This window comes from Hippichthys cyanospilos, chromosome 21, assembly GCF_059441005.1.
Source record: "Hippichthys cyanospilos isolate Australia breed blue-spotted pipefish chromosome 21, RoL_Hcya_1.0, whole genome shotgun sequence".
NCBI lineage: Eukaryota > Metazoa > Chordata > Actinopteri > Syngnathiformes > Syngnathidae > Hippichthys > Hippichthys cyanospilos.
In genome coordinates this window covers 7,656,393-7,678,737 of record NC_142389.1, presented here as the reverse complement: position 1 = coordinate 7,678,737, position 22,345 = coordinate 7,656,393, and the positions used below count along the sequence as shown (strand labels likewise).

Sequence of the window (22,345 nt, the reverse complement as noted above, 5' to 3'; positions counted from 1 at the left end):
AATGTAAGCTTTATTGATGTGGCAGTCCATTTAAAATACGATTCTATTTTAAAACTTGATCATCTAATACTCACCCACTACAAGCTAATCTGCATGGTTGGCTTTTAACTCATTAAATTCCAAAGATAACAATGTCCAAAAATTATGACTGGCAGAAAAATCACAAATATCAACATCTTCTGCTTGGATTGGGGTGGCCAGAGCTACAACGAATGCCTCTCCCCCAAGCCCAAAAAAATGGTTAGTGACCTGAGATTATATGCCTGGACCCTTTAAAGTAAAATATGTCTTTGGTAGTGAATGACAAATATGCCAAAAATGGCAAAAAAATTGCAGGGAATTCACAAATACCAACATTTTCTGCCTGATTTGGAGGTAGCCAGAGAGTGACATGGGTCATGGCCCAACCCCTCAAAGAAATTAAGTATTTACTGGAAATTATGTCTGAAATCTGTCAAGTATCATAACTACGTCTTTAGCGTGGAATGAGTTTACTCATTCAAACACAAAGATAACAAAGCCACAAAAACGGCCAAAAAAGGTAGAAAATGGCAGAAAAATTTCACCCAAATTTTCTGCCTGATTTAGGGATAGCCAGAGATTGACATGGCGCAGCCCCTGGGATTAAATATCTGGACATATTTATCTATCTCTGGGATTGATTGAGTTCAAGTCATGCAAGGCTCCTGCTCATGTTTAGATGAAATATAACCGCCTGCTTGAATCAGTAATGTGGATAATTAATGAGATGCGGAAAGCAGTTACATAAAAGTCAATTACTTACAATGAAATTACCATCTCCTTTCTTCTGCTAATGACCTAGTTGGATGAGTCGACAGAGAAGTCTCTTTCCTGAAATGGAGCATACGGTTCACATGCTGCAAAGCCCAGCGAGGCATAACCATTTCTCCGTTTTAAAATTCACGCAGGTATGGCGGGGGGCTCTTGCTCGTATGAGGTGCCGACGGATGAGGGCCATTTATGTCATCATGGGCTGCTTTAAGCGTTACAAGGTCAAGGCCCACTTCTGGAAAGTCGAGCAGCAGTTTACCAATGTTAGAAACATGGCTGATTATGGAAAGAGCATCGAGTGGCCGACTCCACCTGCTGCCCTGAACCAGTTTCAAACCATCACAGTCATGCTGCATCGCAAGTCAGGAAGGACCTTTCTATTTTTACTCGCTTGAATCGAGCAATTTCCAAATCATCGGCAATGTATGTTGTCTTGTTTTTAGGTGGTGGGCGAGACAGATGGTGAAAAAAATCCCCCCGTCAGATATGGTTGAGATACGAGCTAAAGTCGCCGCTCTGAGTACTCTTGGGGGGAAGAGAAAAGACTGGGGCTGCAGTCGAGCGTGGGAGAGAGACTACATGGCCAATGTAAGCTAACCGTTAGATGTTCTCTTGAGGAAAAACGAACAAAAGTGTCAACTAAGAAAATATTATAACCGATGGCATTGGCATTCTGCACTTAAAATAATAGCGCACTTCACTAATCAATCTCCACCTTAAAAAAAATGTAACTCTTCATGTAGTACAATTGTGACTATTATTGAAATATAGTGTAGCAGGTCTCAGTGCTCATCAAAAATAAGACTGAAATTTTAGTTCTAAAACTTATGTTTAATACTATTTCAAGCTGATTTGGCATTAAACTGAATAGAATATTCAGGAAATGTTGGTTAGAGCAGCAAAGACTAATCAGCAAGTAATCAAGTCAAATTAATCAATTCTTCACCATGATTGGTTAATCGTTTGGATACCTCCTTTTTTATTTGAAACATGCTCTTAAATTCAGCTTCTTAACAGTAAACGTGATCTGATTTGTCGCTTATCTTTGCTATGAATCAAATGATCTACATAATGGACCGAACATCTAACAAAACCAAAATTCACAATAAATAATTGAAAGATGTATTTTTCACGAGTCTTAGTCTGTTAATCCTGGGTATTTGTTTATTTAATTATTTATATGGGAAATTATTTTGAAATACTCCTTTATCCTTACATTTAAAAAATATTGGTGGAGAGTCACATACGTACGTTAATTCATGTAAATTTGAAATATTAAATTTTAACTAAGGCATGACTATAAATAAACACACTGACTTTGAACGTAATTGTCAGTTGCAATCCTAACTTTAATCATTTTAATTTTAAAGAAAATGTACACTCAAATAAATGTTTATAAATGAATTTCCCATAAAAAATCAATGCATCTGTACTCAACTCTTAAGTTAAATACAACTGAACTCTACTTATGTCAGCAGTCATTCTTTTGCCTACCTCTAGAGGGAGCCCATTTACCTACCATTCTTACTTCTCTAGGTTTACAAATGCATCCCCCCCCCCCCTTTTTTTTAACCCCTTTTTTTGTATCTGTCTCACATCCTTGCGACGAGACGTTGACAGTAAAATTCGATTGCCTTTTATTCCTTTTTGTTTCCAGGATTGCGACACGTGATCTTTGCATACAAAATTCAACCTAATTGACTTTATGTTTTTGGACTCGGCAATAATCTGTTAGGAATGTACATGTAGCGCATGCAAACAATGTGACTGAGGCACTTGTGAGCACGGCCCCGTTTCAATGAATCCCGCTCTCTGTTCTTTTAGTAGCTTATCTGAGCTTGTTTGCCGGCCAGGGTCTTTCAGAGACGCCTTGAGGGAACGTGAGCATGACTCCAGCTCAGTCCTGAGTCACTCCTCACATGTGTTTGCGACCGCTCGTGACTCGAAAGTCTCACTGAGCCCGCCGACTTCACGTGATTGGTCTTAATTCTGCAAAGGCCTATAAATGCATGTCATACTGCATGCATGCTGACAGAACTGGTACAGGGAGAGGAAAACAAGTAGGGCAAAACTCGTGAGTCAGAAGCAACTGATTCATTGAGTCAAACAGATAATTCTCCAGAAATATTATTTATTTTTGAGGCAGTTAAGGATCTTATGAGCTTCTGCAAGTGTATCCATTATTGTGGTTACAAAGTGCATGTGTATGAGATGCTGTAGAAACCTCTCACATGCAACAAAAGTTACCCTTATTCAGCAAAAGCCATTTTACTAAAGTAAAAAAAAAACAAACACACTCATAGTGGGAATCTCCCAACAGACTTATTACACACCAGAGCCAATCAGCATCCAGATTAGACATAACTTCCTGTTTGTTTTGTGGTCTTTTTCACACTTGAGAATGTCACTAAGGCAAAAAAGAAAAAGGTGTCACTTAGATATTACTCTGAGGTTTTATTTTTTTGTTTGCTTGTACAAGAGTTATCGTGAATACAACCATTTTTTTATTTTAACCCTTTCATTGCCGTTGGGACAATGCGTCACACAGCTTTTCAAAAAATTGCAGGGTATAGGAATGGTAGCAATAAGATGAAATCCCAGCGGTTCATTACACACCTATCTACACATTCTAGTGGCATTAAGTAACTTTGCCATACATAACAAGCCAGTGCTGTATTATGTTTTTTAATGTGACAGGACCATAGGTGAAAGTTTATTTTTGTGTCTGCAAGCACTTTTGGATGTATGGGCATTTTTTTTAGGGTGTTGCAGTCATGGTTAGCTAGCAATCACCATTTAAGATCAACAAACACTCCCATTTAGTTCCACGTACTTAATGTTATATCCAGATGTTGTTTTGATAATATTTCATGAGTAAACTTGAGTAGGTGACAGTGGAGCTGCCTGTTTCCCACTATGAGGTTAATAACTTCCTGTTCTTTTTCTTCTTCATAAATCGGAAAACCTAAAATCCTACTCTCGATTGTTTGTAGTGACAGGTTACATTTTCTGATACAGCTTACTCCATCCAGTACTATGTATACTACAGACATTGTTTCCTTTAATTTGGGAAGCTCCTTGTGCTAAGATTGTCTTTAACGAAAGCCTGCTAACAAATAAAAGCACCTAAACAAGCAATGGAGCTGTATGTTTTAGTAAGAGTTTTCACAGTTTTAGATGGAAATGTTATTTTTTGCCGACAATATGCCACGTCTTAGGGATATGTTGTACAAGTCATCAAACGAAGTCTTCCTCATAGTAGGTTTGATATCATGCAGCATCACCTCTCCAAACAAACAGCGTGACTATTGTCTCATCTAAAAAATATTATAATAGGCTGACAATTACCACACTGCAGTGATAGGGGCAATAAAATCCCCCATTATTGTCTGAAGACTCTTGCCAGAATGATCAACCCAGTCATAAGAGCATCATCATGGCCATCTGCTGATATTTGCTTTTATGGAAGCCACTTAGTATAAGACAATGTAACAGCACTTTTTTTTTTAGACATGTCATTTACATAGCCCACTGGTAGCTATAAAGATCGCAACCCGTAAGATCATCTGCTTTTCTCACAATAACACAAGTCTGTGATTTATGCAGGTGCGAGACTACCCCAGATCCAGTTCCGGCTTCACTCGTTTCTCCCGGGAGCTGAGGAATAAAGACGAGTATTGTCAAGTCCTCTTCTCAGGCTTCTGTAGAAAGGTGAAATCGCATGGGAAATGCAAACAAATAAAAATGAGTTTCTGCTCAATCCTCATCTCCGTTCAGAGATTTGCAGTCAAAACTTTTAACCTATAGGCCATACAAAAATGACAATTTCTCTGTGTCAAAATTCAAGCATTAGCTTTGGAGATTAATTTCATTTTATAAAGTGTTAACAAAAAATCACCAACCCTTTTAACTCGGTTCTACTTCCTGTGACAGCTGCATTTATTTTGAAAACGTTTGCAAATAAATGTAACGGAGGGTCACTAGCCCAAAAACAAAGATGGACATTTCTATCGTGACAGCATATTGGACAAAAAATAAATTATGCATCTTGCAATCCTAAATCCAAACAACCTATTAGTTATACATCATACTATTTTAGAGCATAACATCCTCTTAAGTGACCTCTACAGTAAAACAAAAAGTGAGGATTTTTAAGAATTGTTTCTGTGAGAAGCAAAATAAGAAATAATGTTATTCAAGCATTGATTTTGGACTTTGAACGACTGTTTGACTCTGCAGCATTCTGTCAGTGTTGTGTTCACAACACCCATCCATCCATCCATCCATCCATCCATCCATCCATCCATCCATCCATCCATCCATCGTCTTTAAACATGTTGCTGCTAAACATGCAGGCATGTTCAGTCCGCAAACAATTAAAAAAAGTTAAAAGGTTAAATATCTGATGTTCTGACCTGCACCTTATAGTCCACTGTGGCTTATTTGTGACAAAAATGGTATAATTTGCTAAATTTTTGCTGCTGCGGCTTATATACCAGTGCGGCTTATAGTGCGGAAAATACAGTGGGCAAAACATTTTAATTATTTGACAGCACAAACAAAAATACATTAGGTTCACTATATTCAGTGTTCAGTGTATTCAGCAGCTTCAGTACAACTAATGTAAAGTGCAGTGCAATATACATATGGCTGCACATGCAAATTATGCATTTGCATTCCACAAAAAAAAGTAAGGGAGAAGGAAAAATATCCTCTAAAAGACATAGAAGTGAGTGCAGTCAACTGAAGCCCCGCTTATTATTTTTGCTGAATTTGCTCTTACTATCTCCCCGCGGATGATAACGGCCACTTTTTCCATATCAAGGACAATGGAGAATGCAGCCGTCATAAATCGAGGTGCTGCTTTAAATGCTATTCCTTGGATTTGTTTTGCGTTTTTGCATTTCTGTCAAATGAGCCGATTCCCAACCAGAACAGCTTGCAAGTACCTTGCATTTTCCGCACTATGAGGCGCACCTAAAAGCCTTCATTTTTTTAAAAAGCTGATGGTGTGCCTTATATATGGATCAATATTGAGATTGGGATTGGTAGATGGGGAATGAGCTGATAAAGTAAGCGTTACCTGTTTCTTTTGTGTGTTTACAGTTGAACAAGGTTGCTCATATTGACATTGCGTTATTATGCTATTGAGAGTTTAGAGTTATTATTTGAGTTATTATTGTTATTACTTTTACCAGTGCGCCTTATATATGGAAAAAGTTTTAAAATATGTCATTAATTGAGGGTGCGCCTTATAATCCGGTGCACCTTATAGTGCGGAAAATACGGTAATTAAAAAAATGTGCACCATCATTTTTTCCTTTTTTGTACTCCTCAATAGGTGAATAGGTTCAACAAAAGCACCGACCGCGGCGTGCTCGTCACAGACAAGTGCTTCTACAAATTAGAGCCAAAGAAACAGTACAAAGTCCTAAAGAGAATTCCCTTGGACACTGTAAGTATTAACATGTCACAGGGTGCATCCACGATTTCAATATAGCTGCTGCCTTGAGCCCTAAATCGTACGTCAACGTCTCTGCCGTATTGGATGTGGCAAAGTGGAAAGGGAAAATCCGCCAAACCAGCCTATTTTTTTTTAACTGATTTACTTTGAATTAACTACTACTACTAATACATTACAACCAACACTATTTGTTACATTAGTAAAGGGGGCGCAGCATTTTTATGCCCTGACGAATAGTGACTTGATTCATGCATAACCATGTTTTCGACCTTGATCTTTGACACAAGCCTTTTTTTTTCCGTCAGACGCAATGACTGTACGGGATGACAGAGCAGCGGTCTACTTTTCTTCAAGTCGTTTATTCTCTTAGTGTCTGACCTGGATAAGACTCCTAACCCTCAGTATGAGCAGCAATGGCTAATGGTGGCTATCTTTAGCCACTCTATTGCTGCTGCTGCTGCCTAATGATGCTGTTTAACCTCTGGCATGTTTTCAGCTCTTTATCTTGCTCTCTTCATCTTGCGCTCTAAAACCACTACATACTGGACATGCAGAAAATGAGGATGCTGTTGATAAGGATGATTATTGTGAGCTATTTGGGTCTGAAAGGGAAATTTTTGACAATTTTCGTGGTGTCTAAAAACAAGGTTCTGACTTTCTGTGGTCACAATACACAATTTGAATTCTGGCTTTTTTCAGAAGGGTTCTGTCTCATGCAAACATATACTGCTTTTGGTACCTTGACGACCAGGGTAGAGCGAAGGCTTGAAGTGGCTACTCAGTGCTACCGACTTAGCGACTGTTGCTATATTTAACGACCGCCATATATTTCTAAGCGATGACAACAAAGTAGTGATTTTTTTGTGGTCTTACTTGAGGCTTCTGTAGACTCTCCTCTGTGTCCAGAAATGAATATGGCTTACGGAGACATTTTCCTCATTTACAAATATTCATTGTTTTCCCCAAATTTAACATTTTTACCCTCAAATTAGCCATTCATTCCCAAAGGCACATTCATCATTACTAATTTCCATCGTTTCACATTTAAGTCATCGAGCTCAGTCAATTCACTTTTGGAACATTTTTTGAGCTTAAGTATTTCATTTCAACATTTTCCTCATTACAATATTCACAGAAATGACACTCCATCTACTACATAATATCTTTAGAATATGAGTCTATTCCTCTATTAGTGGTTCACTATCACTGTCCTGATTGCCCTATTACTGGTTTTTATTGCCTACTTTATTATTTGCTCTATTGGATGTGAGTCTATTCCTTTATTAGTGCTTCATTGTCACTGCCGTGATTGCACAATATATCATATAATAATCCTTAGCATTTTTGTACAGTATTTTGACCATCTTTGGGTCATTTTCTTCCACATCATTCTCACAGTATTTTAGCCAAGGGACAGCACATTCCTTTTTGTGTGAGAACTGTGGTAGTGCCATGTTGAACTTTGACATGTTGTCACCATTTGGGTGAAATTTCAGCTCCCTACTGTCATCGTTCAATGCTTTCTCTTTGATGTGAAATGCCTTTGATGTAAAATTCAAAGGCTTGGACAAAACGCTACACAAGGGCTAATATACAATACACTGACACCATTTTAATCCATTTCAATGCATGTCTTGCTTGTGAGCGTATGGTACATGTGAGTAATTGAAATGCCGTGAAACAGCAACTAAGCAGTATCAGCTAGTTAATAAGACGAAGTAAATTATTTAAAGGTTTGACAGGGCAGAAACATCAACATTTTCACAGCTGAAGCCATTATAGGAAAAATGGCTCATAGAAATAGTTCATGAAAAGTTCACAAGGCTTCATAGAATGTTTATTAGCTGCGGCAGGCGATGAAATCCAGTCACGCCACGACTATGCGTTTATATTCGCAGTTAACAGGACTGAGCGTGACCAGCGGAGTAGACCAGATGGTGGCGCTGCACATAGCCTCACAGGATGACCTTCTACTGTGTCTCCAGCGTGGGGAACTCTATCCCAACCAGGACCGCGTCGGCGAGCTGGTGGGAACGTTGGTGGACCACTTCACACGGTCAGTGATACGTGACAATGAAATAAATAAATAAATGACTTGAGCTATTAGATGGCTCATTTGACTGAAGTGATTTAAGCTGACATTTACTGTATGCAATAAGACAGCGTTATTACTGCCTTGAGGCATATTTCGTGATTAGCAATTATCATTGTGCATACAATGAAAGGGGTTGGAGTGTAAAAGAAGTTGGGTGAATAGATGGAGAGTAATCAACTGGAGGTGCAACTATTAATCGATAAATCAACAACTAATTGGTTCCGAAATTAATCAATAGTTCTTTTTGGTCATTTTTTTTTTAATAGAGACCTAAAATTGTGCAAATGCTTAGAATCCCACCCTCTACTAGAAACTTACCTAGTATTTTGTGTCCTACATGAAATTTCACTGAGTATGATTGTATTTATTCAAAATAAGAAGAAAACACATCCAAACATTTTTTTTTGTGTTGTCAATTGAAAAAAAAAGTTGTTTTTTTTATTCATACCAGATAAATCTGAGAAATGTTTGTATGAAAAAAAAAACTGTAAGAGGGGGGATTTACGGCTTTAAAACATATAATAAATTCAAACTAAACTCCATGAAAAAACACAAATAAATTGAGAAAATACTTTAAATGGAAAAAAATGACACAGTATAGTAATGAAAAAGACCATAAATGGAAACAAACGTGATTTAAAAACATGTATAATAATAACAAATATACCATGTCAAAAACCTATATATAATACATTAGAAAAATACTACAAATAGAAAAACATTTAGTATTATAGGTTTAAAAAAGCAAAACAGGAAAAACATGATAAAAGAAAAAGCTGAAGAAGAAGATGGAACGCTTTCATCATTAATTGAAGCCCTGTAATAAAGTGAAAATAATTCCAACCTTTTCTAAGTGTTTCCTAGTATATTTTAAATATACAGAGCAATGTCAAAAGTTGTCAAATTAATTTTTACCGGAATTATTTAAAGTTGCACAAAACTTGAGAGCGCGAGCAGCCCTCCTGCATGTCAGCGTACCTCACGAGACCGCCGCTCAGCGAGCATCAAAGGCCTGACTCTTTTTTTTTTTATGTTGCTTTTATTCAAAAAGAATGTGAAGCAACACTGACAGATGATCCGTTTTCAATCTCTACTCTCATAGTTCTTTCTCCTCTTCCTATTTTCAACTAACACAAAAAAGTCCATTAATGTCACATAAATATGCATATTCTTGGCATTCATCACTGTCGTCGTCGTCCATGTGCGCACCTGTTATGAATTACTGCTGCGGAATGAGTGACTCACGCTGACATTTATCACATCCATCGCTCTAAATGTGAACGTTGTTTATAGATGTGATTACAAGGCGGCCGCGTTCAACAGGAAGATGCGCCCGACGTGTTTTCACACCGCGCAGACTGTTAGCGCTAGAAAATAATTCGGTGTACATTTGATGGCTTGGCCCCCGGCGCCTGCGAGAGAACCGCCCGCTCGTCGTTATCGTCGCAACATAAACGAGCCGACTCCCTCGTTTTCAGGTTATTTGACTTTTTATGTCTTTTTTGTCTGGAGGGCAGTTGTGAGGCCAGGCGGTTTTATTAGTTTTGGATTATTGTGTTTTTTGTTGGCTTGGGATCCTTGCGACAGCTGCGTTGCTCTTTGCGGTGTAGCAGAGGCACCCATTGGGAGTTGGTTACAACCCCCCCCCTCACCTCGCTTGCCTTTTGTGGCACCATCTGTGGCAAATGGAGAAGGTTGTGACCCTTGATGAGGCTGCTCAGCAAAAGGAAAGTTATGAAACAAAGTCAGGGGTGACTTGTGGAAGAGTGTGAGCGCGCAGAAGGCAGAGAGTTGGCACTCGTCTCTGCCGGGAAATGAGATGCAGGAATATGCAACTCGCGTGCGGGTCATATCTTTTGGGATTTGGGGCCAGAGGGGGATTGCGTAAATGTACAGTACCAGTCAAATGTTTGGCAACACATTCAAATTCTCTCCAACTCTAAGAGGACGTGGAATTTATGTAACTCTTAGTGCCACGGGTGAGAATTCTTGTCATGTCATGTAAATTTGGGTGATATATGAAAGACTGATTTCCATTCCTTACTTTGAATTGCATATAGGTAATGTCTGTGTTGTAAGCGTGGAAACACTGTCATCCAATGGTCACAGTTACCACTACAGTGCTCAATTGGCTTATATTATGTAAGCATTAGTCAATGGTGTCAGCTGCCTCCATTAAAAAATGTATTTGAGGAGAATTTTATTATTTATTATTGTTATTACTATTTTAAAAGATGAGAATCTCATCCATGGCACTGAAAGAGTTAATGTTATTTTTTTTATTATGAATATGACACTTGTGGCCAGCGCTCCTCTTAGTTACATGCTAATCAGACACTTTTGTAATGTAGTTATGTAGTTATTTTGCCACCAAAACCCCATTTTCACTGTATTTTATCATGTTTTATCAAAGGGTTTCAGATGCAACTAAAAAACTATGTGTCAAAGTGTTTACACTATTTGCAAGGATTTCTCTCCTTTTGTCCAAAATAGCTTGGTGTCACTCAAATTATCTACTTTCAAACAGAGATTGCTAAAGAACGGAAGAAAATAGAATCTTACGTTGTTTTTTTAAGTAAAGAATGGAATCCAATCTTTTTATATGGTATCACCAATGTCTACATAGTTATACAATACAATATGCTGTTAGCCTTGAAAGATGTTTCAAAATGCTCAAGATGGGCTGACATTCTCTGGGTTTGCCTTTTCAGATAATGCTTGGCACTGAAAGAGTTAATGAAGCATTTAAAAAACAAATAACTCAGTTAACTCAGTCCTATTTACTTCTTATAGCAGCTAAACTCTGCAAACTTAAAATAGCCAGCGACACCAAAACAAAGATAAACATTACCATTATTTTATTTTAAAAAGTTGGTCAAGAGCTCATTAATAAAATAAAATAAATTGAAAAAATAATTTATTCATGTACAGTAATTCTCTGTTGCAAGCTTCACAGAAAATTGTTGTTGAAAATGGGATTAATCACAATCAATCATGTAAAATCTTGCGATTACTTAATTCTTATTAACATTTTAGCCTGTTATCTGATGCTATGGAGCAAAGCAGTAAATGAGTAATAAAAAAAAAATGTTTTCTGCACGTTTTTTGTAAAAGGATGGAAATTCAAATGTTTTAAAGATCCAACTTATAGACAAAATAATCAACAGGTTATTTGATTATTAAAATCATTAGTTACAGCCCTATATATGTTATAGTTTGTGCTTGTGTGTGGCAGCTGAGGTGCAGAGTTGCATAAAACTGGGTCATCCAAGGCATCATTTTAAGCACATGCTTAAATGCGACTTGGAAGTGCGTCATGTTCCCTGGACGAAACGCGTTCCCCCTCACATCGTCTGTCAATCTTTGCTGTACGTGCCCCCACAGCATGCATCCTATCACCTCTTTCTGTCTGTCTCTGGCTTTCTCTCCCCATCACCTCGTTTCTCTTATCACTGCGGTCCAGAATGTCAGCACACAATCAGAAATAGCGCTTCTCTCAAGGTACAGACCATACTAAATTTAACCAGGTGGTTAAGGGTGCATTTTAATTGCATTTCACTCAGAACAAGATGGCTTCAAAAGACCATTCTGGATCATTTATGGGAACCGGGGTTTGAGGATTCTACCTACCCAAAAGTTCCTCGCTCAGCATTTTCTTTTTCAGATGACACTCAGAGGGGACTGGTTGAGCTGTGATAAAACAAAATGAATAAAATAATGTGTGATAAAATACAGGTGCTCACCATGTTAACAAAATAAAATAGAGGCGGCTTTTAAAACAATGAGAAGTAATCAAATTCAATTTTTAGTTTGTAAAACTAACTAAATAACATTTTGTCATTGTCATTCAAGATCTTAAGGGGCTTATTTTCAATGTACTTATTTCTGTCACTGTTTAGCCGTATCAAAGTAAGAATGTGAACAGCCATTCAGTATTTGTAGTTGATTTATTTCTAACATAATACCGATTGGTGCAAAAAATTAACAAATTCTCTACAAAATTAAAGCTATAACAAATACTAATCAAATAAACTAAAACAAAGTATTAAGAAAGGCTCCAAAACTATCTCAAACCAATTCACTTTAAAGGGGCCCATATAATAGTATTTAAAACTTTCCATAGTGAAATATATGCATGTAAATGACATTTAGCACTTTGGCAATTCAATTTCTTATTAAAAAGTAGATTTTTGGTATCATTATTTCTAGCAAAGAATAAGGAATGAATGCTTAGAAATGCATCATTCATGTGTAACCCTTTCTTACCAACGTAAAGGGATACTAATCTTATTTAGCCATGTTTCAGCAGAAAAAGTATTTATTTTGTCTGAAGTGGCATCACAGTTGCTCAGGCAACAACTAATCACACCTTTGCTTGCGAAAGTCACTAAATTGAGAAAAGTGGTGCGACACTAACAAACTTGCTCCAACACTAAACTAAAACCAAATGTAGTGTAAAGGGTAGAAAAACTGTACATTTTGTTTCTTTTGCGAGAAAGAGCATGACTAATGGACGTGTTGTATTTGTATACTTTCAAAAAGCGGTGTGTATTGTGGTAATAGGGGAGTGCGGTGGGTTGAACTTGAGGACCATCTGCTGGGACAGCTGGGGGAGTATGAGTGGGCTCAAGGCGGGATTTAGGCTATGATCTGTCCCAGCCTAGTAGACGAGCTCGGGTTCGTCGTCTTAAAAGGTGATTTGGGGATTTTAGTCATTCCATCAACTTTTCCAGCTTGCCTGTAGTCGGTACTCTTTCTTTCCCCAAGCTACGTCTCTCATAGTCTTAATTATCATTTATGAATATGGAAAGAGCCTTGATGGGCTTAAATTCATCTCCATCTTCTGGGTCACCCCTCCTTTCGCTGTTGCGGCGAGAAACGGAACGCTACCTCTGAGCATGTGCGAGCGGTCTCGTTATGTGGTTTAAATGGGCCGAGAGAAGCAGCCGAGTGCTGTCCGGCTGGTCAGCGGCGGACTTGTTGATGTCTGACCTGGTTGGCCCGCCCGCACGCAGCTCAGCAGACGTGAACAAAATGTGCCCATTTCAAATGAACTTTTTAGGCCATGAGTGGCGTTATCCTAGTCCTGAAATAGCCTCCTGTCTTTCCGTGCTCCCCCCTCCTCTGCTTTTTTTCCCTCAGTGGCTGTCCTCAATGTTGTCGTCTGTCTGGCCCAACTAGAGAGGCTTTTGGGGTTCTGCCCTCTCCTCGCTCACGTCGCCCCCAAATCCCACTTCTAGCTTCTGCTAGTTCGAACTTTTGATCTGATGGATTAGGATCAGTGCTAATGCAGTTTTCATCATATAGTGCGAGTAACTCTAGCGACAGCAGACAGGTGGAAGGAAATAGTGTGGAGACACTGACCTATTTCTTTCTTAGCTCAACCTGGCGGGTCATGTGTTTCCAGCATCTGTGTAAACTCTTCATCACAAAATAAAACCTGATGTAAATCATACAAACATTATTTTGTTTTAAATAGGCCATGCATACCAATGCTGAAAAAACACAAAAGCCTAGTGGACATTAGTGTACGGGCTGTAAAGCCAAAGCATCCTGAGCTCAAAATCTCTCATTTTTACCAGGGATTCACAATACTAGGGATGTCCAGATCCTAATCACATGATCAGAATTGGACCCGATCACAACATTTTCATGGAATCAGGGTTATATACATATATATATATATATATATATATATATATATATATATATATATATATATATATATATATATATATATATATATATATATATATATATATATATATATATATATATATATATATATTGTGTGTGTGTATATATACTGTATATGTATTTTTTTTAAGAAATACACTGCCCATCGCTATCAATATTGAAAAAAATGTATTTAAGTATACTATACTAAAGTAAACACAACCAGTGGGAGAAGGTTTAAACGTTTAAACCACTGCTTTGATAGCTAGACAAAATGTGTTCTACTACTTATTTAAAAAAAAATGCATTTTAGAACTTGCGACTGACAGAAAATGACATCACATATCCCAAGAGCTCAGCTAACAACCAATCACAGCTCAGTTTGTGAACGTCACATGGCCAAGAGGACTGGTGAGCCGTGGTGACGCCTTGAAATTTTTAGCTGACAGCAAGTGGAAAAATTTGTTCTTAAAGCTTTTGATTGTACGTTAAAATAATAAAGGTATCAAATCAATTAATGACAAATATTTACTGTTTACCGCTGAAAACAGCTACATTATTTTAGTGTCTCTTTTGTCCCAGAATTTCATGGCCTTTTTGGCTACTGACCTCAAAGCCATTTCTATTTCAACGAACCTCTTTGTGCAGCAGTCACGCACTAAATCAGGAGACCGAAGCAGGACAAACAAATTGGTACAACGATGACGTGTTGACCAAGTTAAAAGCTGACCCAACTGGCGCTCGTCCCATGCAGAAAGTGAGCGCATGAAGTGGATCAAATCAAACCAGTCATGATTTTAACTTGACCTGCAAAAAACTTCAATGCCAATCATCCAATGTCAGCCTTTTCAATCAGGCAAAGGAGACATTGTCCATTAACGGGACCTGAACTGTTGAAATTACTTTAGTCACTTTTTAGATTCTTAAACTTTACTCACAAACACATTTGGCTACACTAACATGAACTAACAAACCCTCACATTCCACCACACGATCGTCACATGACTGTCGAGACAAAAGGATGACGGTGTAGCTCCGCCCCCTGCACATCGTCTTCATGGCCCCATACAGAAACAGTTTTTAAAGTTTGCCTAATTTAGATATTGACTAACGCTGTAACAATCATTCCATTAATAAAAAAAAAGTTGATTATTAAATTATTCAGTGACAGATTTTGATTGTTTTCAAACATCAAAAACAAAACTTCTAAAAAAATAAAAAAAAAGTCCTTTTTTTGTTCATTTTCCGACTAGTTACATCACAAACCAGAATCTAAATCTTCATTAATTTCAATGATAATTTGAAATAATGTCCTGTTTTCTTAACTGATTCAATTAATCGGAGTGTCTGAAACAGCTGGAACGTACAATTCCAAAGACTTTTTTCAAATATTAGACTAACAGATTTAATTCTTGAAGGTTTTTTTTTTTTTTTTTTTTTAAATATTTGGGTAAAGGATTGCCTGAAAATAATTGGCACATAAAGTATTAATAAAGGGATGGAAATTAAATCCCCCCCCCCCCAATTTATTAATTAATTGACGACATAATAAATAAATACAACTTTTTCCAATTTATTGATTGACAAAACACATTTATTAAAATTATCATTATTTGTCACCCTAATATTAACCGCAGACTACAAAAAAAGATTACCTACCTCTATGTCCTATGCTGTCATTAGTGTTTGCCTCAAATGTTGACGTTTCAGTCTACATAAATCTGATCAACCACAGCACATACATGCAAATTACACTTCCTTATAGTTACAGTTATTATAGTTATAGTTCCTTATATACAGTTTTGTAATAATCTCTGACTGGTGAGCGTATTGTACTGTTTGATAAGTGTAAAAAATAGAGGTAGTTTAAGGGTACTTTTTGGTTAGAAATCTATTCGGTTCTGACGCTATTCAATTTAATGTTCTCCAAAGCTGACTCATAGATGTCCTCTTAGATTTGAACTATAGTCTTCAGACTTTATTAACCACAAGGAACACATCACACGATGATAGTCACTGAACTGTGAATGATTCAGGGCATGTGCAAAATGAATCTAATATATGTCAGTGGTCACAGTTTGCTCCGCTGTTGCTCACGTATGACTCATTTTTTTTCCCAGAATGCCCCCTGCGGCCTAGGGTTCTCAAGTGGTGGGGTGCAGCTGGCCCAACTAGCCCAACTGTCCCTGAAATATAATCGATGAAATTGTCGATGATGTATGCGATGACGCGAGTACTAACACGGCGGGTTGGTCTTCTTCTTTTTCATGCTGACGTAAATGCTGCCATTGCCCTGATATATATATATATATATATATATATATATATATATATATATATATATATATATATATTGTATATATATATATATAATTGTGAATTCATTGTTGTCTGCAGGATTGCATCTAGGATTCTTGTCCTTAGAAAAGGGGCAGGGAGGATATATATAGATATATATATATATATATATATATATATATATATATATCTATATATATCCTCCCTGCCCCTTTTCTAAGGACAAGAATCCTAGATGCAATCCTGCAGACAACAATGAATTCACAATTTATGCAGGTGGGGGAATAAAAAGCTTTATCACTTTGATTTAATCGGAAATGGCGTCTTATTCCCTTGGACGTTGATCTGATTGTCCCATAATGAGACAAAGGGCATTAATAACAGTTTGGCATCATGCTCGCTGGCTATGCATCGCCACACATTCACAGCCCAGACGCTAATAAAACAGCCAGTGATTTCTCCATAATGGAAACACCAGAGGCACATATTCACATTGTATTAGCTGCATCCTGCATCTGAGGCGCAGTGACAGGGAGAAAGATGAAGGCCGACTGCTTGGAGGTTGAGAGGAAGCTGAGATGAAGAGGTGGAACTGGTGGCAGCAGGAGGTCTCGGGTGGCAAGAGTTCTTTCTGCACCCCAAATCTGTCTCCAAAGCTGTCTACAGGAGCGATAAATTATTCAACTGCTGTATGTGGACTGTTTGGCTGGGTGCGGGATTTTTCCCAGGGTCCTCAGTGCGGCACTTCAGAGATTCCGATGCAAAGCTTGTGCAGTGTTCCCCCGCTAAGTTGTTATTTTTTATTTGTGCTTTCATTATGATCGTTTTGGGATTTGTGCAGTTTACTTAAATGCCCTCACGTGTGGGAAAGGAGTGCCATGGTTGCAAATATGCCTTTTAGCTAGAAAAATTATGAAAAATGGGTTCAATCGCAAATTATGTCACATTTACTCTTTCATATGCGTCATATCAACACTTTGGGACAATCGTTTAGAAGGTGACACTCAGTATACACTTCATTTTGGCCAAAATTGCAATATGGTGTGTGTGTGCGCGCGTGTACGTAGATTGTGGATTTTACAGATTGCGTTTTTTACAGTCAGGAGTACCTCTTCAATTGAATTTCATGTTTTAAATTTTTACCCAAACTACACCAAATAATTTTATTGAAATTGTGTTTTTTTTTCCCCTTGAACATTGACTATAACTTTTCAAAAAGTGGAGTCAACCAGTAATTCAGCAGCAATTTGCAGTTCAGACACACATGCACACACACGCAAAATAAGTTCATTATCTCATTCACAGCCATTGACCTCTATTCTGTGTGTCAAAAAGCTATTTTCCTTGGGCTAACTGTGAATGTTTACATGTGCAATTAGTGCTGCTAGTTAAAATATACTGTGCTGTGAATGTGTATATTTAGATGCATACGTACACTGTGACTCGATTGCAAAAGCCGAATTATAATGTATTATGTAAAAAACCTTTCTGTACTGATGTATTGAATTAGTAGATCTGAAAGGCAACTCATACAGTTGAGAAACATGGTGTTCGTCTTCAATAATTAATACATTTCTAAAAATGTATTTTTTAGAATTTTAAGGCGCCTTTCAGAACACATTACTAAACGTTAAAATAAACAGAGTAAAAATTCCTCCGAAAAGAATCAATTCAATCTGAAAAGCCAGTTACAATTTTGATAAGCAAATGGACTTATTAAGATAATATAATACTTTAACTGCATTCGATTTATTCAGGGGAAATCGTCGGTGGAAAAACCAGGGATGATTTTCCAAGAAGTTGTCTCAAAATCTCGTTAACTATGATCCAGCGCCTCTCAAATACAACAGTCACATTGTGGCACATTAGTTCTGAATGAATTACATTTGATGAGCTGCCAATTGGGTTGTTTTGTGCGTGAACAGCTTCTCGTTGATCACCTCATGAGCCCAGGATGCTTCTCTGTGGGTAGAACTCGCCTATTATTTTCAGCACCGTTCCCAACACCCACAGTTAAAGGTGTAAATGTGTTCGTCAGACCGACCAACTGCGGGTTTCGCACTAAACTTGTCGTTGCCGTTTACGCACTTGGAAGAAGGAATTACGCATGACATGACCACTCACAGAGGGAGCTTTTGATGTATAAACATGTAGTGGAGGCGGTATCTATGCTCTGATTGGTTCTCTTGGCATTATTTTGGTCATTTATACGTGTGGCCTTTGTGTGCTTAGTCATCAACTTTCACACTTTGGAGCATGAATTACTGTCTGTTGCATCCAACAAGTGCTTGATTTTGGTTTTCTTCATTCATTATTTATATAATAAGAATAGGAGAAAATATTTGTGTTAATGTGTATAATGTTATATACTTTACCAGTTAATGTTTATTCAAAAAAAAACTAAATTGTAGATTTATATTATTGACATTATGAAGAAATATCATTAGAAGTGCAGTATTCTTCAAAGAAGGCACCAAATTTTAGGCTTAAGTAGGGTCTAAACTAGGTAATTTAGTACTAAAGTTTTAGTTAAACTAATTACCATCGGTAAAAGATTACTTTAGTACTTAGCTAGCTAAAGTATTTGATGGTGCACACAAAATATGAACTCACCATTAATGCTACACTAACAGGAACCCTTAGCTCATTTTTCACTTTGGATGGGACGTCAGGAGCCTCGAAAATACTTTTGAGCTTATCTGGTTCGGGAACCAAAAGGTAGAAAATTCATTCCTTGTCATTTTGTGGGTCCTTTTTGGATGAAGTAGTCCTTACTGCGAGGAGTCATTATTTCAAGTATGACTTCTGGTATTGCCTGTTAAGAGCTTTCTTTTATTTTGAGATTGTAGACTCGTCACCTGTCTCTTGACTGAGCCTTTCCCAAAGACATCTGTTTCCTACTTATTTTACTTCTTTGTGAGTGAAATTTTGTGTCTCAAGTGACCGAAATGAATCCAAGAGAATCTGTGCAGTTTTCTAAATAAAAGGTTTTTCAAATTAAATAGCTTTCAGACTTGGATAATAAATTAAACGCAAATAGTCCATTAATTCGGGTGCGGCTCATGCAGCCCAGTTCCAATTGAAACTTCTGATCTATTGAAATCCAATTTTAGTTTATTTTTATTTTATTTACCGTACATCTTTGGCATGATTATTAATGATGTGTCTCCTTTCCATTTTGGAACATGGCTGTCAGCGTGATGTGCTAAACTGGTGCACACATGGCCGAAACCATTCCATGGAAAGTGCACGTTACGTAATCTTCCAATCTTTTAATTATCATTTACCTTTTAAAAAGTGCAACCTCCATCTAAACTTGTCTCGGTTGAAAGTGGCTCAGTTTGCATGTGCCAATCCCGTTTATCCGTCACATTAACAACATTCAAAAGTGTCCGCAAATAGCTCGTCGGTTCTTGACTAGGGTTCAAACGAAGTGCACCCACAGCTGAAAAAAGGAACGTTTCATGACACATGAGCGCGGATAAAACCACAACAAGGGTGCAGTCCCGAGTCCTGCGGGCCTTCTCTGGGATGTTTAGAAACACAGTAGAGGATTCTTTTTGATAGGAATGCTATTGAGGCTGGGTTTTGTGTGGTGCCAGCTTGTGTCTGCCACAGGGGTGGCTGCGATGGGGATGTGGGGTGGGACCGTGTTTGATGGCCAAGAGGAAGCAACGGCTTCCTGGATCATCTTTAGCTGACAGTGCTGCAGTTAAATGGGCCAGCTGTCAGATAAGTAGAATATAGAATGTTGGCCATAGATCAATACAGTGTAATGTTAGATGGCCCTGAAATAACATCCCCGCCTGTGCGTTTGACTAATCATTCACTGGCCTCATCGTGAAATAAACCACGGAAGCTCCTTCCTTTTAAATAAAATGCAGAAGTGGACTTTGTACAACTAATGCAGTGCTTCGCATTTATATTTTGCAAGGAGGAAACCCCTCACGGCCCTCTCTTGTCACGCTGACTGTAAATAAGATTATTATCTATAACAATTGTATAAGTATACCGTATTTTACGCACTATAAGGCGCACCTAAAAACCTTAATTTTTTCAAAAAGCTGATGGTCCGCCTTATAATCAGGTGCGCCTTATATATGGATCAATATTGAGATGGGATGCTGGAATTGGTAGATGGGGAATGAAGTGATAAAGTAAGCTTTACCTGTTTCTTTTGTGTGTTTCCAGTTGAACAAGGTTGGTCATATTGATAATGAGTTATTATGCTATTGAGAGTTTAGAGTTATTATTTGAGTTATTATTGTTATCACTTCTAATATTACTATATTACTATATTAATTGAGGGTGCGCCTTATAATCCGGTGCGCTTTGTATATGGACAAGTTTTAAAATATGTCATTAATTGAGGGTGAGCCTTATAATCCGGTGCGCCTTATAGTGCAGAAAATACGCTAAAAACGGTATCCATTTGACATGAATAAAAAAGGAACATAAATCAACTTTCAACAACGACTTTTTTACAGCGTTTCTACAAATTACAGGTTAATCTAAAACTACACAATTGCTTCGTAAATTGTTTAGAAATGAGGTGACTGTCCAACGGTGAATAAAGCAAAATATTGATTTACATCAGTGCTTCTCAAATATTGGGGCGGGCCCCCCTGGGGGGTGCGAGGTGATGCCAGGGGGGGGGGGGGGCGCGGATGATCCCAGGAAAAAGGCTTTGTTTTTGTCATGTGGAATGTAATTGCAATACAGTGATAATTTTCATAATTTTCTTTTAGTTTCAGGCACTTTGGTGCACTTGCTTCTTTTTTTTTTATGTTTTAGACTAAGCTAGAACCTGTATAAACATGATAAAAATAATTAACGGTTGTAAGTTGATTTATATTGCGTTTTTCTGTTGTTAATGTTAAAAAGGGTACATGTGTAGGTATACTTATACAATTTTCATCAATAATAATCTTATTTATATTCAGTGCATCGACTGGGGGGGGGGGGGGGGGGGGCGCGAAAAGTTTTCTCTTTTCTAGGGGGGTCTGGCTAAATATAGAATTATAGTAATATTCATGTCCTTTTGTTTTTCAGTGTAAGAAAAACACCGCTACCTGTGAAGGTGTGCCCATCCGGCATCCGGCTACACATGCGCGGAAAACTAAAGACTGTGACAGTGGAAAGCCCGGAGGGACAAACTATCGCTGATTTCAAGAAGAGCAAAGATGGTTTTGTTCTACTGGTTCCGGCCAAGTGAGGTCCTACAATTGACCTTGAAGTAACATTTTGAAATGCATCTTAACCATAGCCAAGATGCATGCACTTTTTTTAAATGGACACACAGATTTTATAGAAACTACTATGAATGCTTTCTTAGTAACAGAAATAAGTTTAAAGTTTAAAGAAATACATTTTTGAAGTGATTTACTCGTGTTAGGATGTTCACTGATAAAACATTTTCCTGTGCGCTCTGTAAATTAAATGTAAGCATATGTTTGTTTCTGAAATGCAATGTTTTGGGGTTTCCTGTATACAATCCACTCAGTTACAATATCCTGGTATTTAAGCAGGAGGAGAAACAGTTGGATTTATCTTTAATCTAAAGCGTCCGCTGCAAGCATGCAATTTAGCTCATCGGCTGCACAAAAGTGGACTAAATGACGCAAGAGTTATTTCCTGTCTCGTCCCTTTGGTGTCCTCGGGATTAGATCAGAATTGCTGCAGGAAACCTTGCTATCATTTGGAGATAATGCAAAAATGATGCAAAGACATACTGTGTATCATGCAAGACTAAAGGTAACATGAATTTTGCCATTTTAAGTTTGGCATCCAGCCATTCCAGTCAGTCATTTATGCACAATTTTCTACAGCATACCATTAACTAAAATCCCAAGGATATGTTTTTTTATTAAATTTCCTTGCAAGTGTTTGGCCCAAGGAGGATCTAAAAAATGCTGTTTCTAAATTAATTTGGTAATCAATTACTAACTTTGGCACCCAAAGGAATTCCACTTCCAATTTGTTCTTTTTTTTCATTGTTTTGCCTAAAGTAATCAAATACT

The 22,345-nt window shown here is 37.7% G+C and overlaps 1 protein-coding gene across 3 annotated transcripts in view; it reads left to right on the top strand.

The window, feature by feature from the left end:
* myo1g (myosin IG) overlaps nucleotides 1-21,905 on the top strand; it is a 35,678-nt gene extending 13,773 nt beyond the window's left edge. For all 3 annotated transcript variants that reach the window (XM_088405237.1, XM_088405235.1, XM_088405236.1), the window contains 6 exons: nucleotides 930-1,153; nucleotides 1,236-1,380; nucleotides 4,399-4,503; nucleotides 6,134-6,247; nucleotides 8,155-8,312; nucleotides 21,378-21,905. In XM_088405237.1, coding sequence (XP_088261363.1) covers nucleotides 930-1,153; nucleotides 1,236-1,380; nucleotides 4,399-4,503; nucleotides 6,134-6,247; nucleotides 8,155-8,312; nucleotides 21,378-21,540 — 909 coding nt within the window. In that variant the 3' untranslated portion in view covers nucleotides 21,541-21,905. The remainder of the gene's footprint in view (nucleotides 1-929; nucleotides 1,154-1,235; nucleotides 1,381-4,398; nucleotides 4,504-6,133; nucleotides 6,248-8,154; nucleotides 8,313-21,377) is intronic.
* Nucleotides 21,906-22,345: the final 440 nt, after the last annotated feature.